The 22,147-nt window shown below is 41.9% G+C and overlaps 2 protein-coding genes, 1 long non-coding RNA gene and 1 other non-coding gene across 10 annotated transcripts in view; 2 read left to right on the plus strand and 2 right to left on the minus strand.

Annotated features, from left to right (window-relative positions):
• Positions 1 to 2,815: 2,815 nt before the first annotated feature.
• Positions 2,816 to 7,071, minus strand: LOC105663606 (uncharacterized). Of its 2 annotated transcripts, none has more exons than XM_012293501.2 (2): positions 5,049 to 7,071; positions 2,816 to 4,634 (listed from the first exon to the last, which is right to left on the minus strand). In XM_012293501.2, exons 1-2 carry the CDS (start codon positions 5,314 to 5,316, stop codon positions 3,292 to 3,294), a joined length of 1,611 nt encoding a protein of 536 aa, XP_012148891.2. In that variant the 5' UTR covers positions 5,317 to 7,071; the 3' UTR covers positions 2,816 to 3,291. The 2 variants fall into 2 exon arrangements, with proteins under 2 accessions (XP_012148891.2, XP_076397987.1); XM_076541872.1 differs by having other exon boundaries at positions 5,002 to 5,192.
• On the plus strand, positions 7,064 to 8,140 carry LOC143266507 (uncharacterized). Its single transcript, XR_013041472.1, has 3 exons — positions 7,064 to 7,165; positions 7,646 to 7,880; positions 7,976 to 8,140. It is a non-coding gene; the product is annotated as an uncharacterized LOC143266507 (long non-coding RNA).
• LOC143264024 (U1 spliceosomal RNA) lies at positions 7,077 to 7,226 on the plus strand. Its single transcript, XR_013037369.1, has one exon. It is a non-coding gene; the product is annotated as a U1 spliceosomal RNA (small nuclear RNA).
• Positions 8,141 to 8,248: 108 nt separating the features above from the next.
• The window catches only part of Su(var)3-3 (lysine-specific histone demethylase Su(var)3-3), a 130,264-nt gene continuing 116,365 nt past the window's right edge, over positions 8,249 to 22,147 (minus strand). For all 6 annotated transcript variants that reach the window (XM_076541829.1, XM_076541831.1, XM_076541837.1 and 3 more), the window contains exons 11-14: positions 13,907 to 14,199; positions 12,155 to 12,367; positions 11,426 to 11,624; positions 8,249 to 10,661 (exon numbers count right to left, since the gene is read on the minus strand). In XM_076541829.1, coding sequence (XP_076397944.1) covers positions 10,477 to 10,661; positions 11,426 to 11,624; positions 12,155 to 12,367; positions 13,907 to 14,199 — 890 coding nt within the window. In that variant the 3' untranslated portion in view covers positions 8,249 to 10,476. The remainder of the gene's footprint in view (positions 10,662 to 11,425; positions 11,625 to 12,154; positions 12,368 to 13,906; positions 14,200 to 22,147) is intronic.

Raw genomic sequence — 22,147 nt, forward strand, 5'->3', positions numbered from 1 at the left:
CCGGCCCGCGGAAGCTTCGGATCTCCGGTGAAAGAATAAAACTGGTAGTAGAATAATAAAATGTTCGTATAAGGACGCTGCTCTTGGAACATTCCGTATCGAAAATCCACTGTTCATTTTATCAAAAGTTACCCGACCATGATGATTCGAATGAAACAGTTGATAAAATGAAGTATAAAATATATACTCGCAAGAATAAAATCGATAGAAATTTTATCGTACCATAGAAAATCGTTATTAAACGTTCTTTCGTTTAATCCACCCTCTATTACAACTCTATTTCACTTACCCGGTTCACAAAAATAAAGTATAAAAATGTACACTTGCAAAAATCGTTACCCGATAGAAGTTCCAGTCGTTATTAAACATCCCCTCTCTCGTTTCGCCCCACCCCGGTGGTCTCCTTGATTCCCACCCTCTATTACAACTCTATTTCTCTTAGCAACATACCCGGTTCAGTTTTCACCCTCCCTGTTATTTCCCTTTGTCGCCGACTGTCTGTTCCTCTGTGGCCCCGGGGGAGGGCGGTGTCTGTCGCAGAGAAGTGCATACGCGTGCAGGTGCAGCCGCCTCGGGGCATCCGAGCGAGACGATTCGTCGTTGAGGGAAAAAGTCTTGGCATTCTGCGGCTCCTGGTTACGCGACGTTCAAAGCGATCGCCGGCCGCGACAACTGCAACCCCTAACCTCGGGGGTGAACGTCGGCTGGCCGAGACAAACCGCAATGCCTGCTCGCCGTTCGATCAATCACACGCGTCGACGGATGCACGCGTTCGTTGCGTACACGTTCGAATCCGCCCGCTTGAAACAGTGGCCCGTTTAACCCCTCGAACCGCTCGTTAGGGCTGAAACTTTCACGATCGAGGGAGCTGATGACGATCCTGTCGCCAGGGACAACCCCGCGCAATTTTGTTTGTTGCCAACAAAACTTCTTTACCCCTTGTTTTAATATCCACCGCTATTTTTGTACTACGCTAATTAAAAATCTACCTTCTTCGACACCCACGTGCTGAAGTATAGGTTTATTTTATTCAAGCTCACTGACAGTGCATTTAATTTTCTCTTTAATTCAACAAATCTGTATGTGTTACTTTTTTAAACTCGACAGTACGAGTAATAATAATACTCCACCTTCTTCGACATTCACACGCTAAACCTAAGTATAGGTTTATTTTATTCAAGCTCACTGACAGTGCATTTAATTTTCTCTTTAATTCAGCAAGACTGTATGTATTACTTTTTTAAACTCGACAGTACGAGTAATAAAATAATAATCCACCTTCTTCGACACCCACATGCAGAACCTAAGTATAAGTTTATTTTATTCAAGCTTACTGATAATATATTTAATTTTCTCTTTAATTCAACAAGACTGTGTGTTACTTCTTTAAACTTGACAGTACGAGTAATAAAATAATAATACACCTTCTTCGACACCCACATGCAGAACCTAAGTAGAGGTTTATTTTATTTAAGCTCACTGACAGTGCATTTAATTTTCTCTTTAATTCAACAAGACTGTGTGTTATTTTTTCAAACTCGACAGTACGAGTAATAAAATAATAATACACCTTCTTCGACACCCACACGCTAAACCTAAGCATAGGTTTATTTTATTCAAGCTCACTGACAATACATTTAATTCAACAAGACTGTATGTGTTACTTTTTCAAACTCGACAGTACGAGTAATAATAATAATAATAATTAATAAGGTACAATTATATTCAGTAATTGATACGTTGTATATTCGATCTGGTCCACGTATCAGCTAATTAGTTCCAGCGAATTTTGATCCACCGAGCTGCCAGCGGTAAATATTTCACTGTAATATATTCTTGTATAAAGTTTCACTTAAGTTCAAGAGACCCGTCGACGAGTTAAGTGGATCAACTAATCAATTAACCAGTTTCGCTTCTACCGTGGTCGTTTAAATTTCTTGCAACAAGCATCTCTAGCAAATATTTAAATCGCTTTCACCGCGACGAACCTTCGGTGCAATCATTTTATACCTCGGATAATCGAAGTGTGTCAAAATTCGAACTGCTCGTTTAATCGGATGATCTTCGATCTTCTATACGTTACTCCTCAGACAAACGATACGAAATCAGTTTCACAACAGTTACATTTTACAATATCATAGGAATTTTCATAGGCTACCATATAATTAATAATATTTATCTCAAGATTAATCAAGAAACACCCTGTAGAACGTGACTAACCCTCTTCAGGGAAAAGAATCCGTTCCGTCCGAGTTCTTCTAAAGACATAATCAATTAGTCGCCTGGCCTATTCACGCGCGTACAAGAAGAAAAGCAAAGGGCGAGGGTTTTTCTCCGAAGAAAAAAAACGCAGGTAGTAGGACAGGTGAGGCTAAAAAGCGATAAAAGGGTGTAACAAAAGTTGAAGCGACGAGGGGTAAGACGCGTTCAAGTTTTTCCATCGTTATAAAGATAATCTGAGCTCGTCAGCGAGCGCAAAGGTGTTGTTGTAACATCGCCTCGCGTGTGCACGCATTTACATTCTTAGAACAAGCGTGCATCAGCCCGGAAAATGACGGGGAAAGCACGTATACGAACAACGTTGAAACGATTCGCGAAGAGCAACGATGTGTTCTACCTTGAAATTCTGAGTTAAGTGGGTTTTACTTAGTAGCATACCACCCTAAACCGTATCTCTTATATCGTTAGGGGATGCTCTTATAGTGATATTTCCCCTCGAAATTATGGGAAATATTTTAATGTAGGTTGAGATACGTTATGGTACTTAGCAGAAGAGGGTTCTGGATTTTGTGGTACAGAGATGTTATTAAACAGCTTCATTTTGGAAGGATATATTTATACATGAAATGCAATATTTCTCTACATGTTCTTTGTATATAAAATTATTTTACAATGTTTTTGTGAATCTCTAATCTTTTTTGATATGATATATTCGTATTTTGAAACTGCCCTCGTGTGATCTTTTTAAAAGGGGCGCGACTTTGCGAGGAGATAAAAATGTAGAATCGATAATGAAGCAGAGTTCTACATTATCGGCAATCGAGGTTGGTTCCGAGCTTCCCACAGCGAGGGACAGATGGTACAGGTTGTCCGAAGAGCGCTATAGATCCCCGCACAAAGATCCTTTCGGCGCGGGAAAAACAGTACTCAAACTCTGACGAGGAAAATCCAGATCTTGAAATTCAGAAATTTAGGAAAGTAGCGGTACATCGTCATAAAAGCTTTCAATTCCCTGAGTCACTTCGATATAAAAGTACATATAAAATTACAAAAGCGTCGGCAGAATTAAAATTACTGTTCGGACAAAGGAGGAGGGCAGTAACAATGTCCCTCCTTTTCCGCGGCGTAACGAGCCGCGCACTGCTTCAGCAAAATCTTAAACGGATGTGGTACAATATTTTCCGAAGCGTTCAACAATTCATCCGTAAGTTTTTCGTACTCCTGTTGCTGTCTCAACTCTTCAAGTTTTACTCGTTCGATATCTTCCTGCTTTTCCCTGCGACGCGCCTCGTCAGTTTGTCTCCACTGTTCCTCGAGTTCTCCTCTGTAACACAACATCTTCTTCTTCTTCAGTTCCTTAGCGTGAGCCGCTAATTTCGCGTTTAATTCTATGTCCATCTCCAGTGCCTCCTTCTCCAATCGCCGTTGCTCCATTTCCTGCTTCTCCCTTTCGCATTTTATCTTCAGCTGCTCCTCCCTGGCTCGAAGCACCTCCTGAAGATTCCTCTGTTGGAACTCCTTGAACTTCTTCTTCGCAAGGTCGCGCTCGTCCGCGCTGTCCTTCATCCACTGCTGCACTATGCGGTCTACCTCGATGTTCCTCTTGGCTTCCTCCTTCCTCAGGTCTTCGAGGTACTGCAAATAAGCCAGCAGCTCCTTGCGGAGCGCCGCGCTGGTCTCCTGGATCTTGCTCCTCTCTCTGGCCAGCTCTTCCTCGGCCAAAGTCTGTCTTAACCTATCAATTTCCTGTTCGTGTCGGGCTCGCTCCGCAAGTTGCCTCTTCGCGACCAAGATCTGATCCTGCAGGTCCTTCTTCAGTTTCTCTCTGTCTTCGCGTTCCTTCTCCAATCTCTTCAGCTCCTCTTCTCGGAATTTTTTCATCAACTGCTCCATATACTCTTTGTCTTCCTGCTGTATCTGTTTCTTGTGCTCTTCGAGGGCTAGTTTACCAGCCATCTGCTTGGCCAACGTGGACAAATTTGTCTGTTCGATGACGCAGCGATTCTTGGCCTCTTCGACTTCCCTCTCCTTCTTCATCTCGACCTCCTTCAGCATCAGCTCGTGCCACAGGTTGTCCAGCTCCTTCTCGGCTCGCTTCTTCGCCTCGTTGTCCGCTATCTGAGCCAGGTTACCCATCTTCGCCTGGACGGTGGTCCTCTTCGCGATCTTCTCTCGAGCTTCCGGACACTGCTCCAGGTACTGCTGCATCCTCTTCGCGGCCACGATCGCCAGACGCTGCTCCTCCTGCTCCCTTCTCAACTCCGCGTTCCTCTGCCGCATTTCGTCCATCCTCGCGTCGTCGCCGTGTTGCGCTTGATACACGACCTCGCGAGTCAAATTCATCTGTTCGCGCAATAACAGCTCCCGCAACCTGTCGCGCCGCTCGTTCACCTCGTCCTCGTGCTCCGCCAAACCTGAGGAATAATTAGTCGATCAGATCGCGCGGTTTATCACCGACGAGTCCCTACTACAGGGTGTTTTACGGTCGTAGGGAAGATGATATCCTCGTAACAATCTTTCCCTTAATTGGAGACTTTGATGCTCGTCGTTTATTAGCAGGGAAAGATGGAAATGAGGTTCGAGGAAATACCGGAGAAATCGCGATTGCTCGTAATTTCTGGTAACTTCATTCGTATGGAATTATTCTGAGAAGCATACGTTTCATGGGGAGCAGTCATAATTACGAGAACTTCCTTACGAGTTCATAGAAAAACTTCTATGAAAATTTTAATGAAGTTCTATAAACTTCTTCAAGGTTTTAATGAACCTCCGCACACTTACGTGTATGGACGTCGAAAACACACTTTTCTATCATTCCTCGCGAGTACCTTGCTGAACGCGTTGCCAGACTTTCTTCTTTCTGATCCTCCTGTTCGTCTGCTCCTCGAAGTCCAAAATCTTGATCAGATGTTCATATTCTCTCCGCCTCTCCTCTTCGAAGTGCTCGAAGCTTTCCGGAAGAGGTAGGATTTTGCAATCGCAACGTTCGTGGAGTCTGTATCCCAGGGGTACGTTCACGGTCCCGGGCACCGTTTGCGGTTGCTTCCTCCGTTTCAGAGGACCACATTTTAAAAAGTACGTCGGAAAGGAACTCATTCTGCGGTTAAACGGGAATGGATTCGACGAACCGTTTCGCGAACTTCGATAGGTTCGCAGTTACTATGACAATCTTCAGACCTATTGAATTAATATCGAGCCGTTAGGACCGGTTCACAACGCGTTTAGACCGGGTTCATTCGGCCGGTGCCTTGAACGTGACTGCAGCGAAATGTGTTTCAAGACGGAGAATAGGTGTTTGAAAGGACCGTCTCTGGCGCCGTAATTACGTCGTTCGAGTATATTGATGGGCCTTCAATGGGTCGAACACTTTTCTGGCGTGTCAGATATAATTAAGCACCTTGCAGGTGTCGGAAGTATTGAAAAATGAGATTGGGTTATGAAATTCTTCTTAATTCGGGCTTTTTACGAGCGTACACTTTTATGGAGTGATATTGATCGGTCGTTGTAATTTCCGATCGGAAAGATTATTGCTCGTGGAATCAACCTGACGGATTCTTCAATTTGCATATAACGTTAATGTATTATATTAGCATATCGTGTCCATTAATTTTACTTCTCCCTTTTTCGCACGCTCGCAATTTTTTAATTTCTCCCGTTTATATTTTGTCCAACCTCATTGTCGAAGTGCAAGAATTTGAAGAATAAAAAGTTGGAAAGGTCTGATGATCGCGAAACCCGGCGGGTTCGAATCATGCCGATTTTTCGCTCCAACAGAATCGGGATTCGAGGCAATTTTAAAATTCACTCGCGAACAAGCTATCGAAGGGGTGGTCCCGTTTGCACAGGGGAAAAGTAATTATCCAGGGAAATCGTCGGATCAGAAGCAAGAGCAACGCAGGGTCTGCAGCGAGATAAGGGTAGGGGGTTAAAAGCGAACTCCACGGCAAAGTGCTAACATTGCACGCCGTCAGAACTTCGAGACTTCGACGGTGGCTCGTCTTTCGAGTTCATCGAGTTTACGAGACTCCGCGTAGTTCGATTACACGCCCCCGGGCATGGCTGTAACGCAATATCTATATCGAAGTAATCAAGCTCACAATATCCCCGATTTAGGCAGGAAATTTCGCAGTGCTCGGCTACGAGTCGAGAATTACGGTACGGTCTCGATTCCACGTTGAAACAACGCGTCTCCGTTGTGTGAAACACGTCGGAATAGAGATCGTTTGCCTTATCCCGTGTACTTGTCGATGGCTATGAATTATTGAAGCCGATGTAGAACGGCTGAGTAAATATCAAAACGGACAGAAATTGTACTGTTACCGTACTTCGGGCCTGATGGAATTCCGAAATTAATAGTGCTTTGTGTTTTCGTTTTGCGTTACGAACGTGTACATGCAGTAATTTTGGGAAATGAACTTCCACAAATAACTATCATTAATCGGTCAATACAAATTACACCCTTTTCATAAATTACTTTATCAGAATAATCGCAACTATTATACCTAGTTGACTGATCAGACATGAAGAATGTACTGTTCAATATATTTCTTGAACAAAGAACTAGTTTCAACTCCTTGCTCAAGAGTTACTCTTTAAATTTTTTGCCATGTAAGTTTTTCAATTTTCCTTCAGCTAAACGCAGATCCTTTTAATACAGACAGAAAGTGGAAACCAATTTTTGTGAATAATAACGATAAATGTTTGAGCCACCCGCTGAATCAAACAGACATATTCGTCAGTCAATTATTACAGCTTATCCAAAATTCCGATGGATGGAGTTTTATCTCGATTTGGTTTCTCGCAGGTGAAAACGTGACCGATAGTACTAATCACTGGGACAGAAGGCGGATCGCGTCATACTAACCTGGCGTAGGGGATACCATGATCAACGAGGTGGTTCCCCCAGGCGAGAGGCCTTGCGCTGAAGCCTGTAAATACTCCTAATGTGAGTATTTGTGCGTTTAATTTTTGATAGTGTGGGGATCTTGCGAGAACGCAGGCCCCATGCGTAAATTGCGTAATGAAAATCGTCTGCCACTTTTTGGTTATCCGTATGAAAAATTATAAGTGTAACAAAAGTGTCAGGTGTCACGGTTTACAAAATCTCTTATTCGAGGAAATTCGTCAGTTCATTGTTTAAATGAAATTCTTCCAATTTTGAGCCTGTCCATCATTTTCTGTATGAACTGTCTCCAAGTGAATTTCAACTAAAATATCTTTTGATGGAACTGACAATTGGCAACAGAAATTATATAATAGAATAACCTAGCAGTAACAGAATAACCTAAATAAATTCCCACTACGAAACCTACATCCTAGTTTACCGTCCACATCTCCACCTATGTTGCACCCATGATCCACTCTGTTAAAAGTCAATTATACAGCAAAAAGCTCTTACCAAAAGCTTGATATCTGACTACCGCAGTGATTGAAAGTCACTCGATAACTGAAGAGCCCCATGCTCCAGTTTCATCGACCATCTGCCGATGACGACGACGTCTTCTTTAAACCGCAGGCATCTACAACCAGAATCCGCATCGGCAGCCATACATGGTGCGGCCGTAGAAAAGAAACTCGTGTAGAAAAAGACACTCGTCCCGGTGAGAAAGTCAGTAGAGGACTTTTTGTCCGGGACTCGTCGCATTTGGACAAAGAAACCGGTGAGTGGCGGTAGAACGCGTCGTCCAACTCACCTAGTTCTACCTAGTCGCCAAAGGAATCCTCTCTTGAGACATTGACAGTTCTTACTACGCAGCTTAACGTACGCCCCAAGTGTTCCTCGGACAACGAGGAAAACCCGCTCGAGGGTGAGCAAGAAGCTGGGACTCGAGACGCACAATGCGCGTCACACTCGATCACCGGGGATATTCGCTTGGAATATGGGTCGAAACGGTTGAACAAAGGTTGAACAGTCGTCGAACACGATGTGGGAGAAGGCTGACGATAAATCAGCCCCTAGATCGCAAAGCTGCTACTCGGCGCCGGCTGGTTACGCGTCATAGATGGTGCAATGAAACAAATTCGGTGGTTGGTTTCTTATTATCTTAACAATTCTCTGTCTTTAATTGCGACACGTATCTTAATGTTTACAATTCATCGTTTATTTACCGCTTACACTTGGCCCACGCAATTCACAACTCGCTTTCGTACGCGCGCTTTGATCGCTTGGACGTCTGACTACGCCTGCAGACTGCTTTTTGAATTGGTTAACAATTTGATTGCTTAAATATCAAAATGGACTTCGTTACGCTAGGTTGTGTTGACTTAGACTCAAAATGGGTGGACATCTTAGTTACATCCGATGAAGATGTACCGATTGCTTTGAGGTTAAGTCAGCAGCTTTATAAGAAACCTTTATATTTTATGGGAGAAAGTTGATTATAATGTGGAATTGTCTACCTAGAGGAGCAACGGTGCAATCAAATCTTTAATCTGACTCGAGAGTATTTTTCACAAGTAAACACCGCGACTAACATTAGTGTCCGTTTGCAAGAAATACTCTGAAGTGACGTAGTCCGACAGTTTAGGAGGATCCTCCTGAGTTCTATTCGAATCTCGCTCGCCGAAGTTAGTTGAGAACCAAATGGTCCTCGAACGAAGTCATCTCATCATGGCGCACCATCGAACTATTCAGACTGTTTCAATACGAGCGTAACTTAGCAGCGTATCGCTTTGAGAGAGCTGATATGTTAAATATCGATCAGTGATTCCAAATGATTAATCCCGTCGATGTCTGGCAGCCATTGCCGAGATGCGTTCGTTCGTAATTTCACAATAAGTAATTTACAAATAATTGATCTTCCACTTCACAAAAATACGTGTCCTCATCCAGAAACAAGAGAACATCTTTGTTGAACGTCGCCGATGAATAAGTCTCGCGGAAGCATGATCCTGAACCACGAGGTCTGGACAGAAACGCTCGAGAAGCATGCGGAGATCTTGAAGCATAAGGTAAAATACAATAAGGGTACAATGAAATGATCCTACGATATGATACAGGCTAAATGTTTCGCAGGTATGGATGAAGGTTGAACGTAGCAAAGGCACGACTCTCTTATTATGAACCGATCTACCTAATCGCGCTACGATCCTCGAGTCTCCTAACCGATCCAGAAATCGAGGATCATAGGAGCGTATGAATCTAAGTCTGCTACGATCCTCAGTTAAATTCATATTTCGCCCGGGTTCTTCAAGCTTTCTCGAAGATGGAATCGCCAAGGATCGCAACAGTGGATGAATTCTTGGGACTCAATGAGAAAATCAATTATGAGAGTTACTCGATCTTGATGATTATTAAATCTCAATGGGATGATTTATCAAATATACTGCTTTCATGGACGAAATGGAATATGAAACCATGGTTGAGGATCCTGCCACGATCCTCGATCCTAGTTATTTTAACGGGAAGGTCCTTTACTAGATTTTTATTTACATTAGGTATAGAAAATGAGGGAAATAAAAATTTAATTTAGTTCACTAGGTTTCTCACAAGGATCTTGAAATTTTTTTAATTTCCCTTCTTCTAAGATCTAACATTTTCCTAGGATAAGTCCAAGGTTTCTAAAGCTGGACTCTATTTCTAAGTTTTCTCTAGACTTCTATCCAACAAACTTTCTCGAATAAAAATTTACGTATAATGAAAAGCTCTGTATAAAAAATGAAATTACGAAGTTTACAATCATAGGGATAGAGAGGGAATATTCGGATAATCTCACAATTAAATAATTCAGGAAACCGTAGCAACAAGTCGAGTCCTCGAATTCTCGATTCCATTCTGAAACCAGATCGATCTTACTCCTCGACGCCTGGGTCTATTCGGATGATAGAAACTAATCTCGAAAATATATTTAGAGTTCAATATTTAGACGCAATCTCGTATACGACAATATGTTATATTAATCGAAATGTGTCCACTCCGATAGCATTAGAAGTTATGGCGGAACTCAATTTGAAATACAACTAAATTAATCCAAATATACCCAGACACCGTAATACCAATACGAGTAACTATTCGTATTACGAGGTTAACGTATTTACAAGCGAAATACTTAAAAAGGAGTTGTAGGATCGTAGCAGAAATTCGTCACCGGTGGTCAGATTCTCCTAGCTAAATCGCGCTTCCGGTGCTCGTATGGTCGGAGCACGGAGCGAACTTAACGGTACGTTAAATCGAACGAGACACGAGTCCCATCGTTATCTGAGCAGGAATAACGCGGAGCGTTATCGATCGAACGCTACGTTTTCGTTGGTGGATCGCTAAGGCGTGGAGGTGGGACCGGTGGTTGCGGAAGGCATGCTCGTCGACGCTGGACCGGAAGTGGGCATCGTCGGTGGCGCGTACGGACTTCCGCAAAGCTGGTCCGCGATTCGTCCACCCTCTCGAAGGCCGCTGAGGAAAGCACCGTGTACGGTCGCTGGGTAATTTCTTATGGTGTGCTCGCCTGAAAGCACAGAGATCGTTTCGCGGCTGTGTTCACGCAGTCACCATTATAACGGGGAGATTTCACCGGGATTGGCTCCTTTGAACTTTCCCTTACCCGCTATATAGATTTTTACAACAATTAGTAGCGAACAGGGTTCAACTCAAACATCTCATTTTTTATTGCAATTTATATCTCGATAGATTCCTTTTGTAATCAGTGTATCATTAGAGCGTGTCATCTATTTTATTTAAATTCAGCAAATAATTTTGTAGATGAACGAGTTGATTCGTTGTAAAAGAATGACTTCATTCGTTTAAATGAAATAAACTTATTTGATGAATGTTTGCTAACAATGTCTGAAGTTTTCAAGTTTTCTGAGCAATCATAAATAATCCAGTATTCGACAAATTCTGAATAGACTACATTTTAACATGTTCAACACATAACTCCAACTTCAAATTTAATATAAAATGCTTAAATTAATAAACGCAAGTGTTTGCAAATTTGAATAGCCACGTTTCGAAAATAGTCTCGCAAACGTCTAAAAAGTTCTGACCCATATTATACCGCGCCGTAGCCAAAATGACTCCGTAAACTCATTACGAAACTATTTAAATCCTGGCTGAAAAGAGCCACAGAAATGAACAAACGCGAAAGCTTGCTCGAAAGGACACGAGTTGGAGCGTGTTCATAAAAGTTGCAGGCAGGAGCCGGTTAACTCTGGTCTCGCGGAAAAAGAACAAGAGGAGGGGTCGGTGAAAATATCGCGACAAAATATTTACCCGCGAAGAAGACTCTTGGTTGGGGTGGTGGAGCACCGGGGGTGGCTGGGGGTGCGACTGGGGCTGCTAGGAGATCGTAATCGCTGCCGGAACTGCCGACTGCGACAAAACTGTAGGAGCCTCGTGCCCACGGATCTGCTCGCCATCTTGTCACCACGCTCTCGCGGGGCTGCGGCACCACTTGGTTGCCGAAGATTCCCTGAAACATCACGTCGGTGAGAGCTGACACTACGGTTGTCTGTAAAATCAATGACATTGTCTAATTTTGTGGTTGAAGATATTTCTGCTGTGGAGGCAGATGTTAACTTTTTGGTTGACAAGTTTGATGAATTCTTTTCAAGTACTTTGCCATTATTTAGTAGTAGTCTGACTTTAACTTCATAGTCTGTAGTTTATACATTACACAACGTAGATTTAGGCAAAATAGTATTAGTAAATACATAGTAAATTTGTTATATTAAACCGAATGATGAGTAACTTTTCAAGTACGAAGGGTTAAAATTCACGCAAATCCAGACTTCTAAATTCGGATGATATCGCGGTCTAATAAGTTGAACTAATAAAACATCCCCTTGAAGAAAGAACTGATTTTACAATATTATTCTACAGTCCTATTACAGTCCTTATAGTTCATACGAGTTTCAAGAATTAGTCTGAATAACCTTGATACGTCTAAGATTAAGTCTTGCAAATTTATGGGACGTGGAATAAATGTTTGAAGAGGTTTACCTTTAAGACGGCGATGCAACGACCAACGATCACGTCGTCGCTGACGTTCTCCATCACGCAGGCAGCTTCGCCGGCAACCAAGGCCAAGAGGACAGGAGCTTTGTAGAGGTTCCAGAAGAGGAAAAGCTCACCACGAGACGCGGTCGTGCTTCCCACGTGGCCGAATAGATTAGCGGTCGGGTCCCAGAAGATTCTCTCGAAGCACAGCACCACCTGACGTGACGGATTTACCGGTGTTACTTGCAACCCGATCTCTCATCGGCTAGATCGATCACTCGAACGAGCTTTCGATGCGTTTTATTACGTTTTCAATTTTAATACGCCGATTTTTTGTTTAATTTAGAAAGAATTTTCTTAAACTATGTTGAAGTGCTTTTCTAACGTAATATGCTACTTTCAGCTGAATGGAAATTGAAATCGTTTAAAGAAAGACTTAAATTGGCAAAATTATTTTTTTAAATAATATAATTGTGCAAAGTAGAAAGGACTAATTTATAAATATGTAACTGAAAGGATTGTTGAAAATGAATTTCGAGGCCCGGAAATTGCTAGAAGAGGATGTAAATTTCTGGAAGCGAGCTCCTTTCACAGGAGGAAATCTAGGAGGCTTCGACCGGATACCCGTGGATTTGTTTGGAAAAATATCGCACTCTCGTCCGTTAGAGTAAATCCTGGGATTTAAGAATTACTCACGTAGACTGTTTCGTCGCGTGAATCTCTCGCTACGACGAGCATCATTTCCTTAATACTCGTGGATACCGTGCGTTCATCGTTCCCGAGTACATTACATTAGGTGGCAATTAAATTCGCAACTTTCTCGCGTATTTCCCCTTCAAAATCCCCCGAACTTTATTGCAAATTGGTAAACCGTGGACGCTTATCCAAATGTCTTTTAAACTCTTGCACTATGATATATTCGCGAGTTAGAACTAATTAGCTACAATATTAAAACAGACAAAGTTATATCAATTTCTTATTATGCAATTGACTATGCAGATTATAACTCAACTCTAAATTGAAGTGTATTCAAAATTCGAGTAAAATTGATCATAGCTCAAGTGACAAAGAGAGTCGAAATGTTATGTCAATTTCGTATTATGCAATTGACTATGTAGATCATAACTGAACTCCAAATCATCATATTAAAAATTAGAGCAAAATTGCTCACAGCTGACGTGACGCACCTGGTGCGTCACAAGACTCTTCCAGATAATGCAAGGATTTAACAACCGTACATAGAAATGACGGACTACGTAAATTAATATAATGAATTGTCGACAAAAATGCGATAATGTATAGATACAAAAATTGTCCAAAAAACGAAAAGCAAGTGACTGCCGTTGTTATTCAGACGGAGTTCACGTTGGCTGTAAGTGTACAGAGTCCGAAAGCCTCCAATTCCCTGAAATTACCCGAAATTTATTCGAAACGATCGGCTATCGTCCGAAATATCCTGACAGCCGTGTCTCGTTTCCCGTTTCGCGACGAGCCCTTCAATTTCACGCGTGTAGCGAGGAGGGTCACCGCTCGTAAAGCTCGACTCGGGCGGCCGTAAAAGGAACGCGTGTCCCGGCGTAAGAAGCGACACGAGCCACGTCAACGACGCGAGCGGACGAAAGAGGCCGCCGGATCACAATATATCTCATTCCGGTCCGGTCGACAAGTTCGATCGTCGTTTTCGTCGGGCGCATAAATCAGCTCCGGGTAGCCCGGCTAAAGGACGGGCGAGCGCGCGCGCGCACGGCCCCTTACCTTATTTAAATTGCCAAAGCCAAGCCTCTGTATAGCCTGGGACTTCCAGTCCGGAAGCGGCGGGTTGAAGGCGACCGCGGATGGCGGGGCGGAAGCCTTCAGGACACCGAGAGGCAACGTGACCAGCACAGCATCCGCTTTGTACACCGTGTGATTCGTGTGGGGGCTGCGAGACGGTGCGGCCCACACTTCCACGCCGTTCACCCCGTACCGAACCGCTCTAGCTGCCGTGTTTAACCGGATGTCCAGGCCCTCCGATAGAGCAACAGGTACGCACGAGTAGCCGTTGCGAACTGAAACATAATCGGTCAAATTTGTTGAACTTCGATTATCATCTATAGCACCCTTCAAGCAATTTTCAATTGCATACAGTGTTTTAATTTTTAATCATTTTTACCAAATATATCTTGTTACATTTATTTTACATAGATCCATGTAATTAATGTGAGAATTTTTTATTAAGAAAGTGAATTCTTAATAATATGATGGATCAGTATAGAAGCTTAACCCTTTGCGCTCGAGAGGCGACTCTCAGTCACCATTCTATTTAATACAATAATTTGAAATAAGCATTTTTTAACTGATTCTATAATATGACACGTGTGATGTATAAACATAGTGAAACAAACAATAGTGGAAATTATTAGTAGAGAAATAGTAACCTCAAAAGAATTCATTTAATTTTTTAACTTAAGTTTACAAGTTGCTGTGTGCAAACAGTCAAATTACGTTCAAGCGCAAAGGGTTAAGTGTCAGCCATATATGTGGCAGTCAAGATAGCTAAACATGGTCATATGTAATCTACTTATGTATCTCTACAAGTGTAAGCAGCCTAAATAAATATGCGACTCTGAACAACTTATAGACATCACTGATCATGTCTGCACTAATTTGCAAATATTTAAAGTTTTTAACTCGAAGTCAGAGATACCCCTAAAACAATATACGACTCTGAACAACTTATAGACATCACTGAGCGTCATCTGCACTAATTTGCGAATATTTAAAGTTTTTAACTCGGAGTCAGAGATAGCCCAAATTGACAAGTTATTAATGACACCCGTAAGAAAAGTGCGTCGCTTAAAAACGACTGCCGATAAGCACTGATCTCGATGTTATCGACATTTGGCCAGCGATGAAATTTGCACAAACGAGTCGAGCAACGAATTTTGGCCGCGATTAAGGATCGACCATCATCAACGCCAATCACGAAACGATCAAAGACATCGAGGTATTTCCAGCGGGAGTCAGTTTAACGAATGAACCGTGAATCTGACGCGAAGGTGGGTCCTTCGCTGGATCGAAATTCTGCGAGACCGATGTCACCGGATGCGATAAAGGCTCCATTACCGTTTAATTGGATATTTCGCATTAGCGAGGCCAAATCGGGACACCTGACGCGGCCCTAAATTCTCGTAAGCACACTCGAACCCCATAACATCGGCTGCGCATGTACTAATAATGATACACAGGCGTCTCCACTTAGGGGGGTTAATTATGTTGATGGCCGGCAGCGTGCTAACAAGCGCTCCGTCTCTCTCGCTCTCGACCAGTGCCCTATCGGTGTGTGCCATTTCAAAGATTTAAATTTACGCAACCGCCGGAAGGTACGTCGCGGTAATTTGAATTATCGCCAGCGATAATTCGATTACGAGTACGATCGAACTCCTCCGTAACCTTTCGGACCGGTTAACTTGGCAAAAGCACCGCGACAGATCTTACGATTTCATTTGTACGATTACCTACAATTAGGGTTAAAATTATGGGTCGATATCTTTGAAATAAAAGTACGAATGAAAAATGGAAGAATGAATGAGCGTGGCATCATTCACGTGATTCGCGATCACGGAATAAGACGCCAGGAGAATGGCAGTTTCACGAAGGAGAAACTCGGTTCTCCAAGCGGTTCGACCTGTTCCTCCTAGAAATTTATCGTCGCGTCGAAACGACAACCGCCTCCTCTTCGTTTACGTTAATTCGAGCGATTTAAATTCGACGTCAAGGCGGTTTCTCGAGGCTGTTTTTCGGGACCCGGCCGAGACGAGGAGTCGATCGAACGGAAAAAGGACAGGTCGCGGGGACGCTCTCGATCCACGCACGATTATTTGCGACGATACGCTCGTACGCTTGGATTCGTTATTACTTTAATTGGAATCCATTTGACCGGCGGCTACGCTGTGGACTCGCTCGTGTCTGGCGTCGATTACAGAAACCCTTTCTAATAAGCGAGGGAATATTCAACAGCCAGTCAAGGGAACGATCCGCTGCTACCAAAATTATGGTAAGTCGATCCTGCTTCTCCCTTCGAATACGCTGTTCCCTCGTACGACCGACAATTTCTGTCTTTCTCGTTCGGGAATGGGAAATTAATTCCTCGCAATGAGGAGGCAGTCGGTTTCGAATCGATGGAAATTGTTCGCGGGAGAATATCAACTGATCCGGTTTCGCTTCTTGTCAGTTATCGTTTCCTCTTTGTTAACAACCTTTTTTTTATTATCGTATTTGTATTCGGGCTTTCGACACTGCTCGTTCACGTGCATTTTTTAGCTTTTGTTACTGGTATCACTGCCGTATTTGTACTACTTGATATACAGCCCTTTGTATTCGTGTTTTTATATTGTCTGATGTTTGAAATAAAAACCATTCAACCATTTGTCTGTGAATAATTAACAAGTTTTTGAAAATTTGTTTGAAAAACAAATGTCAAAAAGCTGTCTCTTAAGAGCACAATTTTTTACTTGAAGTTAATATTAAGACTCAACGACCTTTCACACTGTGACCTTGCATGACCTTGAACTCACAAATTGTTTTCATAAAAACAACCAAATTTCTGTATCCAAATCCACCAACAAGTATTAAAAAAGACCATACAAAACAATTTTACCGTACAATATAATTTTAAAAATACATTCATCCTTCTATTACATCCATTCATCGTCTATCACATCCTCGAATGATGCGTAATTAACGCATCAAATGTAAACGCGTTAATTCTTCAGACCTTACCGATTTACATTTGAAAAATCGTTTCGCCTCCCGTTACTATGTTCCGCGATTTCTATCATGGTTCTCCAAACAAACATCGAAACGGAGGAACGCGTGCACCTGTATTATTGTTTCGTCGTTGCAAACACCAAATGTCAGGTTCAATGTTTGCTTTCAGAAGCAAACCAGCGTGAACCAGCGAGCTATTGTCCGCCGTCAGAGAATCAGACTTAAAATCTGGAAAACGAAAAACAACCGGAACACTCCATTCAACTCGTTTTTCGCTTATTGTTCCTACGCTTCTCGTCTCGAACGGCCGGACTGAATTTTTCACCGCGTTCGCGCAACCTCCACTCTCGCGGAATAAAAAATTCGCCAGATGCATTTCCGTTCTGTGCGATGCAACCCCTGTATCAATTGAATAAGATACGCGATCGCTTTCCCGTTTCCTGCGGCTGTTTCGAGAATGCAACATTAATTTCATTAGGAGGTTGTCAAGTAAGGGATATGTCTGGTGCATAGCCTTGCTATTAGATGGTTCAAATTTTGCGTTTCTTATTTTGTCTGTAACTAAACTTGTTGTTAGAGAAAGAAGAGCAAGGATGAAAACCATGTTGTTTTTTTAAAGACAGACTTACTATAGACAAAGCTGTAGATGCAAAATTTTAATGAGCTACTGACAATGCTATTAGCAAAAGTTACTATCATAGTGTAGACCTTGGACTCGACAAGTAAAAGACTGTCTACACTATGTTTGGTACATAGCCTTGCTATTAGATGGTTCAAATTTTGCGTTTCTTATTTTGTCTGTAACTAAACTTGTTGTTGGAAAAAGAAGAGGAAAGATGGAAACCATTTTGTTTTTTCAAAGACAGTCTTGCTACAGACAAAGTGGCAGATGCAAAATTTTAATGAGCTACTGACAATGCTATTAGCAACAGTTACTGTTATAGTGTAAACCTTGGACTCGTCAATTAAAAGACTGTCTACACTATGTTTGGTACATAGCCTTGCTATTAGATGGTTCAAATTTTGCGTTTCTTATTTTGTCTGTAACTAAACTTGTTGTTGGAAAAAGAAGAGGAAAGATGGAAACCATTTTGTTTTTTCAAAGACTGACTTGCTACAGACAAAGTCGCAGATGCAAAATTTTAATGATCTACTGACAATGTTACTAGCAAAAGTTACTGTCATAGAGTAGACCTTGGACTCGTTAAGTAAAAGACTGTCTACGCTATGTTTGGTACATAGCCTCGCTATTATATAGTGAATTTTTTGCATTTCTTATTTTACCTATACTAGATATGTCATTAGAGAAAAACGACCAGCAAGGACGGAAACCATTTTGTCTTTTCAAAGACAGACCTGCTGCAGACAAAGCTAAAAATGTAGAATATCGATTACCTACTGATAATGTTACTACCTATAGTTGCTGTCACAACACAGACCTTGGACTCGGCAAATAAAGGAGGTTCTATGAAAAGTACAAGAGGGAGAACACCCCTGTTAGAAAAATGGAAATTCGTCGATGTCTTTCAACAGTCGAACACGTCTTTTGTCAACAGACTCCCCCGTCCTAAGGGAAGTTTCTACAAGTCCAAGTGTCCTAAACAACCTTGCTAACAGGGGTGTCATCTACAACGAACCACCGTCGAAGTTTCTCATACTGGTGAAAAATAAAGAAATCTTAGAATATTTTGAAACTTGTGTAAGGTGTATGCAAAAATGAAAGAACTTCTCACAGTTTTTATTTTAACTATTACAATAGGTAAATATACGAACAAAAATCCGTACTCCGTTTATCGACACGCTCGCCGACTTTATTACTTTCTTTCGTACGCACGCTCGCTTCTTGTAAATTTGATAACTTCGACTGTTCGACTGTCCTCGCTTACATTCCTCACTCTGTTTATATATTATTGTCCTACCACCTATCCTATTTAGTACAATTTCAGTTTCGTATAAATCTTACACTTGTGAACCTGCAAAACACTGCTATTTCAATTGCCTTACACCCCCGATTTGTTGCATTACAGGGTAAACCCAACGAGGGCAAATATTTAAAGAAGAATTTATCAACGTGGTGGCGTGTAGAAGCCCGGTAACATCGTCTGCAGGCCTGCTTTTCTCGTTCTATCTCGACCGGTATCGGTGACTACGGTGCTCGAGACTCGTGGAGCTACCCTCTCGCGTCTTGTCTTCCGTTTGATCTTTGCTCGCAGTATTTTTTGACGGCGGGTCGAACAATTTGTATGCCGCGCTGCTTTTCAATTTACATTTAAATTGGTTGCTTATGGCGTTCTGTCGTCTCGACAGGAGTCGAAGTGCAGCCGGGAGCGCAACGGCGAGCCGAACAGAAGAGCCACGCGGGTTAACGTGCACGAGCACGTGCGACAGACGAACAAGACGAACAGAGACCCTGTTTCGTCCAACGTATATACAACGTCCTTCTGGTCGAACAGTCAAACACCGAAATGGTCCCAAGGGAGACTCGGATTCTGCGTCGAGTTCAACGCACCTAGCGTCTAGCCTCCTACCCACCTTCCACACCCACCATTTTCCAAAATTACGGAATAATTTTATATTCCTTCATTCGTATGTTCTTCAATTTTCTGCTCATCAAAATTTCGTGTTACCATTTCTGAATTTTTAAATCTGTACATTTGTACATTTGTGAATTTATAAATTTGTGCTTTTGTTAATTTATAAAGGGAAACTTTAAGATTGCAAAGTTGTACTCTTTTATATTTATCAATTAATAAAATTGTAGGATTGTAAGTTTGAACAGTTATGAGCTAGTAAATGCAATTTATATATTTGTCAATTTATAAAATTATAAAATTGTGAAGGTGAACAGCTGTGAACTTGTGAATATATAAATTTATACATTTGTTAATTTATAAAATTATAAAATTATAAAGTTGAACAGTGAACTTGTGAATATATAAATTTATACATTTGTCAATTTATAAAATTATAAAGTTGAACAGCTGCAAACTTGTGAATATATAAATTTATACATTTGTTAATTTATAAAATTATAAAATTATAAAGTTGAACAGTGAACTTGTGAATATATAAATTTATACATTTGTCAATTTATAAAATTATAAAGTTGAACAGCTGTAAACTTGTGAATATATAAACTTATACATTTGTCAATTTAAAAAATTATAAAGTTGAACAGCTGTAAACTTGTGAACATATAAATTTATACATTTGTCAATGTATAAAATTATAAAATTAAACAACAAGAAATTTGTGACTGTATAAATTTCAGCACAATTTGCAACATAACTTGTAACATTGAAAACTAGTAAATTTACAAGTTAGTAAATATGAGAGCTCAGTGAATTTGTAACACCACATCATTGAACGCACACAGAGGTTTTTATAGGGAAGGCAAACCACGAAGTGTGTACACGAGGAACCGAAGGGGTGGATTTATCAGTGATTTGAAAACGAGTTGTGTACCAGGGTTGTTGGAGAAAACGTTACCGGAACACCGACTGGGAATTTGTACGTCGAATCCAAATGGAACGTGCAATGGGTTCGAGCAAGCTTGTAAGCAGATTTGCGAAAACTCCTGGTAAATGGAGAAGGTTGATACCAATGGGTTGTTTCTCTATTAGCGAATGCACAATTGTTGCAGTGCAAATGCTTGTCTATACTGTGATCAAATTCCGACATTTCCGAACTCTGCAAGTTAAATTAAGAATTCCAAAAGAACTTTACAAATTTGCAAACCTCCGAATTTGCAAATCTGTTTTTTCTAAATTTTGAAATTTTCAAGCTCGTAAATCCTAAGCTCAAAAATTTGAACCGAAGGATTTAACTACAATGTTATACTCTGTATCGAAAAGATCCATCGACGCTTCCATAAAAAATCAAATTACCCTCCCAATGAGAACGTATCTGACTCCGCCGTAAATCCAGCGGAATTTTATTACCTGTCATCGGAAGTAATAATAACGTTCACGTGATCTCGAAGATATCTCAACAACCATTAAGAAGTGGCCGAATGAATGATGAAGCTCTGCCCAATCTCGCGACGAGATCGTCGAAACGATCGGAGGCGATTAAGGGAATATGCTAATTTAATTACCGTTATCGAGAATATGCTAATAGTATGTTAATAAACAACTTTGTCTACAAAGAGCCCGTTGACGGAAAGTGTACGCAAAGACGTCTCGAGGACCGCCTTTACGCGAACGTGTGTAACGACACCGATGGCCCGGAAATACAGAGGGATGATTTTCTTGTTCAGTCAACCATTACGTCAACATTCCGTGAGTTCGCGAAAGCACACGCGAGGGAGAAGTCTCATTTACCTCTCGTGAGGTAAACATTGATTTTCGGAAATCGGTAGGACCTAACTCCGTGAGGGACTTCCAGGTGAACTTCAACCTTTGCGGTCCCGAACGTCGTCTTCGCTCAACTCCCGATGGAACGTAGGCAAATATTTAATAAATAAATAGCCCTGACGGTGGTCTAACGTCTGATACGTGGGTCGAAAGAACCTCGATTGAAGCTTGGTAACCGGTGACGATCAACGTTCAGGATTGACTGCTTGTCAAGGATTTGGACGACTACGGCGTCTCTAATCTAAAGCTAACACATTGCTGCGTTTACGGTGAATACTGTGAAAATTTTTGTAGGGGACAAATATTGGGAAGGGTGGAAATTTGGGGTGCTGAGAATTGAAGATATTAAATTTGGGACGTTGGGAGTTGGGGGTGTTGGAAATTTGGGATATTGGGAATTTGAGACATTGAGAGTTGGGGATGTTGGAAATTTGGGGCGCTGGGAGTTGGGGATGTTGCAAATTTGGGGCGCTGGGAGTTGGGGATGTTGCGAATTTGGGGCGCTGGGAGTTGGGGACGTTGCGAATTTGGGATATTGCGAATTTGGCGCGCTGGGAGTTACGGACGTTGCGAATTTGAGGCGCTGGGAGTTGGGGACGTTGCGAATTTGAGGCGCTGGGAGTTGGGGACGTTGCGAATTTGGGGTATTGCGAATTTGGCGCGCTGGGAGTTGGGGATGTTGCAAATTTGGGGTGTTGGAAATTTGGGGCGCTGAGAGTTGCGGATGTTGCGAATTTGGGACGCTGGGAGTTGGGGACGTTGCGAATTTGGGGTGTTGGAAATTTGGCGCGCTGGGAGTTGGGGATGTTGCGAATTTGAGGCGTTGGGAATTTGGCGCGCTGAGAGTTGGGAACGTTGCGAATTTGGGGTGTTGGAAATTTGGCGCGCTGGG

Source organism: Megachile rotundata, chromosome 2 (genome assembly GCF_050947335.1).
Source record: "Megachile rotundata isolate GNS110a chromosome 2, iyMegRotu1, whole genome shotgun sequence".
In the NCBI taxonomy this organism is placed as follows: Eukaryota; Metazoa; Arthropoda; class Insecta; order Hymenoptera; family Megachilidae; genus Megachile; species Megachile rotundata.

Bases quoted from the DNA above. Each gene is read 5' to 3' on its own strand.
- LOC105663606 (XM_012293501.2), bottom strand. From the start codon at position 5,316: ATGAGTTCCTTTCCGACGTACTTTTTAAAATGTGGTCCTCTGAAACGG. The intron at 4,635-5,048 runs GTACTCGCGAGG...ATTATTCCTCAG, and splicing joins CTGGCAACGCGTTCAGCAAG to GTTTGGCGGAGCACGAGGAC.